Below are 10,593 nucleotides of genomic sequence, written 5' to 3' on the forward strand. Positions count from 1 at the left end.
GGAGGGAGGGAGGGAGGGAGGGAGGGAGGGAGGGTGTGTGACTATAAAAGTTTACTATAAATAATAATAGCTTTAAAATCAGAATTGTAACTTACACATTATATTTATTCCATTAGAAATACCTAGAAAACTACTATGGCCTTGCAAAAGATGTGAAGCAATTTATTAAGAAAAAGGACAGTACTCCTATTGTCAAAAAAATTCAAGAAATGCAGAAGTTCCTCGGATTGGAGATGACAGGGAAGCTGGACTCCAACACCATGGAACTGATGCACAAGCCCAGGTGTGGCGTTCCTGATGCTGGTGCCTTCAGTACCTTTCCAGGTTCGCCAAAATGGAGGAAAACCCACATCACCTACAGGTAATGGCTCCAGAGTTTTCACACAGCATTAAAAAGGTGCCAGGAGCATCACAGAAGCAAAGATTACCTTCTTTGATTTCTCTTATCCAGAATTGTGAATTATACACTGGATTTGCCAAGAGAGAGTGTGGATTCTGCCATTGAGAAAGCTTTGAAGGTCTGGGAGGAGGTGACCCCACTCACTTTCTCCAGGATCTCTGAAGGAGAGGCTGACATAATGATCTCCTTTGCAGTTGGAGGTAAAAGCCAAATACTACCTGAAATACTCATGGCCAGGTGGTATTTTACTAAAAATTACATATATATATATTATGTATATATATATATTTCTTTTAAGAACATGGAGACTTTGTCCCTTTTGATGGGCCTGGAACAGTCTTGGCTCATGCCTATGCACCTGGACCAGGGATTAATGGAGATGCTCACTTTGACGATGATGAACGATGGACAGAGGATGTCACTGGTGAGTGCTACAGCTCACAGCATGACTTAGTTTCATTTCTTTTCATATTTAGGGATGTCCTCATAACCAATGATAGATTGTTCTGGACTCCAATGAAAGACTTTGTTTTCCTTATTGTTGAGTGTACTTTCAGATGCTTAGAAACTGTTTATTTTCCTGATAAAACATAAAATGGATCACTGAGTGTCTGACCTGTCCAACTTCGATGAGATAGTTTTTGTTTTATTATATTTTACTTAGCTATGCTTTGTTGTTAGAAGCTTGTTCTTTTCTAGTGGGAGACAGAGAGGGTGTGGATCTGGATGGGAGGTGAGGTGGGGAGGAACTGGGAGGAATAGAGGGAGGGGAAACTATTCAGAATATATTGTCCAAGCAAACAACCTATTTTCAATAAAATAGAAAAAAATAAAACAAAAGAGAAAAACTCATTAAATTTGTAACAGTTATGGATCTTGTTTGATCCAAGGCCATGATTACTTAAATCTGCACTGATATCAAATTGTAGATATTCAAGCAATACAATAGGCAAATATTACTCATTGCCTCTTGTAATTTCAAACCAGGAGCCAAAATTAAATTTAAAAATCAGAGGGGTTTTTTTGGTTTGGTTAGTTTTGTTGGTCTGATTGAGCTCATATTTTTGTGACTTCTATGTTAAGATGAATTTTTATCAACTTATGAAAGAAAAGAACTAGCCCTGAAGTGCAAGGGCCAACTATGTAGGTAGAAAGGGTTCTTAGTTCAGAATTTGGGGGATTGACTCTCAAAGTTTTCAAAACCGTGGCTGAAATAAATTGTATTCTTTTGGGGACTGAACTGGGATTCAAAAAGAAATTATGAACTGATAATCATAGAAAATACAAATCTAACTTTTGTACTGAATAAAACTTGTGGTTTCATAGTATTAGCAATTTTTTTCAGAGGACCTTATTGCAGATACTCAAATAAGAGCACCCTCAGGTCTACAATATACACATGTAACATTTGCAACAATTTTGCCAATCATGACCATCCCACACCTCCCAATGTCAGCACTGAGATGTTTATTTCAAGTATTATACTAAGAAGAATGTGCATGCAGTCTAAGATCTCATTCATAACACTTAGGCATGTCACACTTTAAACTAATTTTACAAAACCTATAACATCTTTCTCATTAATCATCTTTTTGGACTTTATATGTAATAGGATGATGAGGCTGGAAAATGGTGATCCAATAGAAAGCACAGAATTATGGTTATTCACGGAATTTTGAATTGAGATGAAGTTCCTGTGATTGGCTGACTGATACTGAAATTGTCAAGTGCTAACTACATACTAGAGCAGTGTTAAGCTTTTCAGAGACAAAGGATATGCTAAACAATAAGTAATAACCTTCATTCAATTTCTAACAACAATAAGCAAGAACTGGTATTTAAACATTCTTGAAGTCAAAGAGAACTGTTAGCTGTGTCTGGATACTTTAGACTTATCTCAAGCATGAATTGTTAAATACACTTGTTTCTCTGTTGAGTGTATGATCAGTCCACTGTTCAATGAAACAGCAAACAAGGTGAGTAAGAGCCTGTGCATTTCCAGGAAGAATATAAATACAATGCCCAACTGGCCTATATAATATACATGGAGGTAAAGAATAAAAAACTTACTATGTATGATTTCTTCAATAGGTACCAACCTATTCCTGGTTGCTGCTCATGAACTTGGCCACTCCCTGGGTCTCTTTCACTCAGCCAAGGCTGAAGCTTTGATGTACCCAATCTACAAGTCCTCCACAGACTTGTCCCGTTTCCATCTCTCTCAAGATGATGTAGATGGCATTCAGTCCCTCTATGGTGAGAGAAACTGGAAAAAGGAATCCTTATGGCTTTGCCAACCTGAGTATCTGTGGTTAAATTCAGAGTTCTTGAGGGCATTTGGGAATGGAATTGGCACGTAGGCCATGTTTCTCCTAATAATGCCTCCTTTAATCTGTTCCCTATAGGAACTCCCACAGCATCCCCCGATGTCCTCGTGGTACCCACCAAATCTAACTCTCTGGAACCTGAGACATCACCGATGTGCAGCTCTACTTTGTTCTTTGATGCAGTCAGCACCCTCCGGGGAGAAGTCCTGTTTTTTAAAGACAGGTCAGACCAAAGAGCTCCGAATCTATCTATTTTTGATGAGAAAAATTCTTAGAAAGGACAACAATCAGAAAATTGATAGATATATTTAAACATTTTAAGAGACAAATTCTAGAGCTTGGCATCTTTGGGATCTGGCATTGGCCTCTCTGTGTGTTCCTAAAATGGGCAAGTTCAGTTTTGAAGGCCTGCATCATAATTTGATTCTTGTCCCAAATGTTTTCCTAGGCCAGGGTTACTGTTTTCAGAGGTAGAGGTAATCTTTATAGTCAGAGCTTTCTCTTTACTTTCTTTCAAAATGGTATCATGAGAAGCAGTGAGTTTTATCAGTTAGCTTTCTTGCTGCTGGGTAACTATTCTGCATGGAAGAGAGCTGAGCAGTTTACATTCCCAGCTCTCTCTGTACATGAACAGTAAATATTCTGAGAGCCCAGAATAGCCTGGAAATTGTGATTTCATACCTCTTCCCAAAACTCATGGCACCACACCCTACTTCAAGACCTCTTGTGCATCCTTCCAGATTTTTCTGTGAGTGTACAGGAAAATATTTATACATCACACTCCTGCATGTATGCACACGGGTGCACGCGCGCGCGCGCACACACACACACACACACACACACACACACACACACACACACAGAGTCTTTTGGGGAAATGTAGGTGATATATACTGTTTTGTATGTATTACATTTAGTTAAAGCTTATGCTAAACTAATTAATAGACACAATAAGAAACTTTGCTTTCACAGATATTTCTCTATAAATCTATGACAGGAAGTATGCTGCAGACTTCTTTTGGAGGAGAGGAGGAGGGGGAAGGGGGGATTTTCCCAGTAACAACATTCCAATATTTTGCACATCCAACCCCGAGGATAAGAAAATGAAGGGATTGTGGGTGAATTTGGAATTTGGACAGAAGACATAATGTTAAAGACAATGGTTGTTTTTCAGTTGTCCCATTTTTAATATCTGCTTTTAGGCACTTTTGGCGCAAATCTCTCAGGACTCCTGAGCCCGGCTTTCATTTGATCTCTTCATTTTGGCCGTCCCTTCCGTCTAACATGGATGCTGCATATGAGGTTACTAACAGAGACACTGTTTTCATTTTTAAAGGTAATCATTCCATAACTTAACAGTGAGACAAGCCTCTGGCATGAAAGTAAACAGCACTTTAACAACTGTGCTAAATTCTGTATAATTAAAAAATAGCCAAAGAGAATAAAGAGATACATAAAGCCAACATGTTTATAATTTACAGATAAAAAAAAAATTAACTTGAGGAGAGACATGGTCCTAGTTGAAAATTCCCTCATTTGATCTTTGCTCATTGTTTCCATGTGAACATTTTTGTTGCGTGCACACCACAGACCTAAAGCATAAACCTAAAACTTGGATTCCCTCTTCACCACTAAAGTGAAGGTGCTGAGAATGTTTCCAGAACCTCAAGCCATAATTCCTGGACTTTTTAACACGATGGTGTTTCTGTTGTTGTTTTGTTTTTGTGTAGGAAATCAGTTCTGGGCTATACGAGGGCACGAGGAGCTAGCAGGTTATCCTAAAAGCATTCACACTCTGGGTCTCCCTGCAACAGTGAAGAAGATCGACGCTGCCGTCTCTAATAAAGAGAAAAAGAAGACCTACTTCTTTGTAGAGGACAAATACTGGAGGTGGGATGCTGTGAGGATGCTTTAGCTTAGAGACCGAGTGGAGAATTACTTTCTCCCTCTGGCAACTGTGGGAAGGGCTTTGAAACAGCAGCAGCTTCCAAAAGGCGGTTAGGTGCTCCGGCTTAGAGCCTCACCTCTCCACCCCTGCCCATCCTGCCTGTTATTCGTTATTCCTCAGCCCCTATTCAGTAAAGCAGTACTTCTCCCCACCTGCTGAGAGAGCGATTTCTCTCCTTTACCTGCTCAATCCTGCACATACACTTCCAGTTCAGGCTTAAGTCCCTCCACTTTCAGGTCCAGCTGGCCTTTACTTCCTCACTGAGAGCCCAAGTCTCAGTTGACTGGTCCTTTACCAGAGCCCCATAGTTCTCAATGTCTCCCATGTGTGGGTCTTATCTTCCTCTCAAGGACTGTAGGTGAGCACACACTCTGCTGACCTCTGCCTGCAGAGAGGAGACACTACATCAGACCTGTTTCAGGGCTCTCACTCAGGACTCCTTCCTAGGCATCAGGGCAGACCGTCCAGTGTAAAGCCCATGAGTCGAAACCACACTTGCAGTGCTTTGCTTCGCGTTCAATCTCCTTTTCTATGGGAGCTTTCATTTAAAAAGAAAATCAATGCACAGGAAGGAAAGAAGATATAAACAGCCTACTTATGATGGTGGAATGGAAAGTGTATTTTATTTTTAAAATTAGCTTTATTATTTGTGTATATGAGTATTTTGTCTCTCTCTCTCTTTCGTGTGTGTGTGTGTGTGTGCATCACATGCTTACAGTGCCCTTAGAAGCAGAAATGTGCATAGAATTTCTCAGGAATAGGAGCTACAGATGGTTGGGAGCCACCATGTGGGTTCTGGGGGCCTAACCTGGAACCTGCATAAAAGCAGCTAGTGCTCTTACCAACCGAGCCATTACTGCAGCCACAAAGATTCCATTTCTATTTACGAGGGTATTTCTGTGTGAGCATATCTGCATCTTCATGCAGGTATCCACATAGCCTAGAAGAGGGACCCATCCGTTTCTCTGACACTGGAGTTACAGGCAGCTATAAGTTACCTGAATTTGTATGGGGAGATGAACTCCAGTTATGGGAAAACAACAGCAAACGTGCTCTTAACCACTAAGGCGTTGCTAGCCATAGGAAATGTATTTCTGATCAGTGACTCAGTCCACACATGTGTGTGTGCACATGTATACATACATGAATACATATGGTTGTATATTCATATGATCATGGCTGAAAAAAGGTGATGATTCTTGATTCTCTAAGCCAGGCTTAAGAAAACAGTATTCCTGTAGTAGGCTATAGTCCTTGGTCTTCTTGGAGCTATTTTTTAAAGATTATATTAAAGGCAGGTTTATTGGGAAGCTGCTCTGGGTGCTGGCTAGTTCACTGGCTCTGAGGACAGAGGTCAGGGAGGTTGCCAAGGGGGAAGAGGGGAGGAGAGGGAGAGAGCACGAGAGAATGGGTAGACATGAAGAGAAGGACAAGAAGCAGCACAGCTGTGGTTGTAAGAGCTAAACCTTGGCTCATTAAAACCACATGGCGCTAAGCAAGCTTGGCATGTATGTGCAGAGCCTGGACAGGCTACTAGAGCTGCACAGTGCTCACGACTGTGGGGAGCACCCCCCATGCACTGCTGAGCTGTACTTCTGTCATTTTGTGCAGGTTGGATGAGAAGAAACAATCCATGGAGCCAGGATTTCCCAGGAAGATAGCTGAGGACTTTCCAGGTGTTGACTCAAGGGTGGATGCTGTCTTTGAAGCATTTGGTAAGAGGCCACTTACTCTGTTGGCAACGGGGCCCTTGAAATACTCTGTGGTATGAGAGAACAGAAAAGAAATAATTTTAATAACACAGTTTTAAAAAAAACAAAAACAAAAACAACTCAGTAGTCTCCTTCCTTCCAAAACTTTCAACTCCTTTGTTTTTGTGACAATTGCAGCTCTCCTCAGGTGAGCTGCTTTGACTCATGAAAGTGATTAACAAAAAAATGCCTCTATCTTACTTTGTGAGCTTTTCTCTCTCTCTCTCTCTCTCTCTCTCTCTCTCTCTCTCTCTCTCTCTCTCTCTCATTTCTGTTTGTTTTGTTTTTTGTTTTTTTAAACAGGGTTTCTCTGTATAGCCCTGGCTGTCCTGGAACTCACTCTGTAGACCAGGCTGTCCTCTAACTCAGAAATCTACCTATCTCTGCCTCCCAAATGCTGGGATTAAAGGCGTGTGCCACCACTGCCTGGCTTTGTGAGCCTTTCTTGTTCCATGTTCTTCCAAAGCTCCCATCAGTGGTGGGGCCATGGTAAGGCTGATGGGCCTTCTCTACCCAACCTGTTTGCACCACTCAATCTCAGACTTTGTCTTTCCTGACTCCTTTAATGAAAGACAACTTTGGTTCCTTGTAAACATTCCCCTTTCCACTCACTAAAGCTTAAAAGATGTGTTTCCTATGAAAGAGTATGTGGATAAAAGCTGGTGATCTTTATTGACAGTGCAGACAAGTGCAGATCCGGAAAGGGTGTGGTGACTAATTTTCCCTAGGGCCAGGAATAGCTTTGGGCTAGGATATGACACAGGAAGGAGGGGGTGTTAGGAAGAAAGGAAATGATCATAATTCAAACTAGAAGGATTTTTCTTCCTGAATAGAAAGCAGAAAAGCAGGAGAACTTCCTCCTGCCCTAAAGGCAGCAAGGCCTCCCTCCTGACCTGCACAGTCTGATGGGACAAGTGTCTCCTTCTGCCTTCAACTCCTTCACCTCCTTTCTCAGAAAGGTGTGATTAGATTTACTTAACAGAGCTCTTGCCCAGCCAAGTTGTTAAAATAGTAGTTTTGTTAAATGCTTGACAATCTTCCGGTCATGTAGTAAAAGTACAGAGACACTCTGTTGTTTATTGTTGCTGCTGACTTCTCAGGTGAGCAAGGGTTTGAACCCAGGACATGGAGCACATTAGGCAAGTGTCACTCCACTGACTCACACCCCTGATTCCTGATTTCTTCTTTCCATTTACCTTTCACTGAGGTTTTTTTTTTTTAAACTTTCCCAAATTTTTACTTTGAAGAAAGTGACTCGTGGGCTCTCTCATCTTTACACACAGGATTTCTCTACTTCTTCAGTGGATCTTCACAGTTGGAATTTGACCCAAATGCCAAAAAAGTGACCCACATATTGAAGAGCAATAGCTGGTTTAATTGTTAAAAAGAGATTCAAGGAAGGCATCGTGTGTTTTAACTGATGCTTATAGTCCTTCATCTGAGTCTTTGTGAATGGAAGTGGTTTGTTCAGCATGTGCTATGGCAGAACCAAACAGGAGCTATGGATTACACCAGTCAACCTCAAGTTATCAAACGACATTCAGAAGAACTGCTTAGCTTACACTGTGTCCCAAGGAGAGGAGGGAAGGCACTCCTGGGCCACAGACAAGTGACTGTCTCTGCATAGGTGGTTTGTTTTATTTAATAAAGATGGTGTGTCATTTATTAAATTATGGTTGTTTGCTTGTTGATTTCCATAACAAGGGCTCAGCAGCTTGGGCACTGATGGACTGAGCAATACATTGCTTGAGATGCTAGGTGACTGGAAGTAGCACATTTGCTGTCTCCATGCTGAGTTTATTCATAAGAAAATGGACCACTTGCTCAGCTAATGTCCCACTGCAAACAGGAAAATACAAAAAGGGCATTCCACCTAGCCATATGTTTTCTGCCATATCCAACGGAAAAAGCTAAGGGTGAGGCTGATATTACAGGGCTTGCTTTTAATAACTACAATGAATCATGTACTCACAGCAAACTAGTTTGAATGCCTCATTTTGCAAATGAGGGAGTCAAGGCTTTCCCATTAATTTACATATTTCCTCAGAATTATTCCTTCCTGTTTCAACCATCAATGTGGCTCAAATCTACCCTGTGTATACATGAAAATAATATCATGTACTGGGCATGGTTGTGCACCCCTTTAATCCCAGCACTTGAGAAATAAATTTCTGTGAGCTCAAGGACAGTCTGATCTACATAGTGAGTTCCATAATAACCAGAACTGTAGAGTGGGACCCTATCTCAAAGAAAAAAGAAAGAAAGGAAAGAAAAAAGGAAGGAAGAGCGAGAGCGAGAGCGAGAGCGAGAGCGAGGAAGGAAGGAAGGAAGGAAGGAAGGAAGGAAGGAAGGAAGGAAGGAAGAGAAGTAAATGGGATTCTGTCTCAAATAAATAAGTGAATAGATGATAGATAGATACATATTTATACATATACATACATACATGAAGAAGAAGAAGAAGAAGAAGAAGAAGAAGAAGAAGAAGAAGAAGAAGAAGAAGAAGAAGAAGAAGAAGAAGAAGAAGAAGAAGAAATCATCTTGTGCTCATTTTGTATCTTCACAAGGTGAAATCCATTTGCAAAGGGCAATCAGTAGCACATGAATTTCAATGACCCAGTGGGCTCACAGTTACTTTTAGACTTTCTATCCACTGGACAATAATTTATTAATCATATTCCATGTGCCAGGCATTTTGCTAGACTAGAGGCATAGAAACCCAAAAGTATGCATACAATTCCTGGCTTCGTTGGGATTATTATAGTTATCATTAAAATCTAGCAAAGATGTACAAATAATCACAAATCTGGAGAAGGACTTACAATGTTAAGGAGTTATAAAAGAAAACACACTTTTGTGTACACTTCTAGGATGCTCTTCTTGGAACTATATACTTTCAGGGGAAGATGTGAGGGCTGGGGAAACCACAGAACAGAATCTGGCTGTGGTGAAAGGTTGGTAAACGAGAGGTCCTTGATTATAAGCATAAGAAATTCATAAGCAGCTTTGTACAGGGGACAGTCAACATGAATAAAGACTAGAATTTGCTGTGATCTGGCTTCTGGCCCCTGCACTCTTCTATCCTGATTCTGTTCTGTAGATTTTACCTAAAGACTCCAGAATGATTTAGTAACTATTGCCCCCAGAAACTTTGACCTTATAAAGGTCTAGTACTCTGTATTTTCAGGAAGTGAGGAATGTCTGAGCCTGAGGGTAGGGGGAAGGAGAGCAAATGCTGAGGATCTGCTAAGGAGTTATCAAAAAACCAACAGAAGAATGAATTTAATGCAGATGAGGTTAAAAACCCAGCACCTCACCAATCAGTGAAATTATATAATATATATAAAATATATAATATAAATACTATACATATTATAGTTAGACTTTGGAAGTCCTGGGATTCAAGGTGTGTACTGCCATGCCCAGTTACAAGGATTTGAGGGAAGTTGATGGCTGAGGCAGGGAGGGGCTGTACTTAAGGAATACGTAAGTTACAAGGATAGAAAGTTTGAGTTCCTCACCTGTGAAATGAGACATCCAAACTAGATTATTTGCTATGAGTATAGAATTCATTCCTGTTATTAAAAAAACAGCCCTATAATATGTCTCTATTATAGGATATGTATGTAGGTATTTGTGTATGCATGTATATATGGACAAGAAAAACCATGAGTCACTTTCTTCAAAGTAGAAAGTTGGGAAAGTAACAAACTCAATGGAAAGCAGAAAGAACCAGAGATGTGAGTCAGTGGAGTGACACTTGCCCAGTGTGCTCCATGTCCTGGGTTCAAACCCTTGCTCACCTGAGAAGTCAGCAGCAACAACAAACAACAGAGTGTCTCTGTACTTTTACCACATGACAGGAAGAGTGTCAAGCATTTAACAAAACTACTATTTTAACAACTTGGCTGGGCAAGAGCTCTGTTAAGTAAATCTAATCACATCTTTCTGAGAAAGGAGGTGAAGGAGTTGAAGGCAGAAGGAGACACTTGTCCCATCATACTGTGCAGGTCAGGAGGGAGACATTGCTGCCTTTCTTTCTTCAATCAGGAAAAGGGTAAGGGAGAGAAGGTTGGAGGAGAGTAGGGATAATTTCTCAGGCCAGAAGGACAGGGTCGTGACAGGGAGGCAAGAGGACATTAAGGAAACAGCCCTGGTGTCTTCATATAC

General features: G+C 40.8%; 1 protein-coding gene across 1 annotated transcript in view; it reads left to right on the top strand.

Moving 5' to 3' along the window:
* LOC110327820 (stromelysin-1) overlaps positions 1 to 8,096 on the top strand; it is a 9,148-nt gene extending 1,052 nt beyond the window's left edge. The window contains exons 2-10 of the mRNA XM_021207048.1: positions 117 to 361; positions 452 to 600; positions 699 to 824; positions 2,492 to 2,656; positions 2,806 to 2,950; positions 3,930 to 4,063; positions 4,458 to 4,617; positions 6,287 to 6,390; positions 7,710 to 8,096. Coding sequence (XP_021062707.1) covers positions 117 to 361; positions 452 to 600; positions 699 to 824; positions 2,492 to 2,656; positions 2,806 to 2,950; positions 3,930 to 4,063; positions 4,458 to 4,617; positions 6,287 to 6,390; positions 7,710 to 7,810 — 1,329 coding nt within the window. The 3' untranslated portion in view covers positions 7,811 to 8,096. The remainder of the gene's footprint in view (positions 1 to 116; positions 362 to 451; positions 601 to 698; positions 825 to 2,491; positions 2,657 to 2,805; positions 2,951 to 3,929; positions 4,064 to 4,457; positions 4,618 to 6,286; positions 6,391 to 7,709) is intronic.
* Positions 8,097 to 10,593: the final 2,497 nt, after the last annotated feature.

The sequence above is a fragment of the Mus pahari genome, chromosome 10, assembly GCF_900095145.1.
Source record: "Mus pahari chromosome 10, PAHARI_EIJ_v1.1, whole genome shotgun sequence".
NCBI lineage: Eukaryota > Metazoa > Chordata > Mammalia > Rodentia > Muridae > Mus > Mus pahari.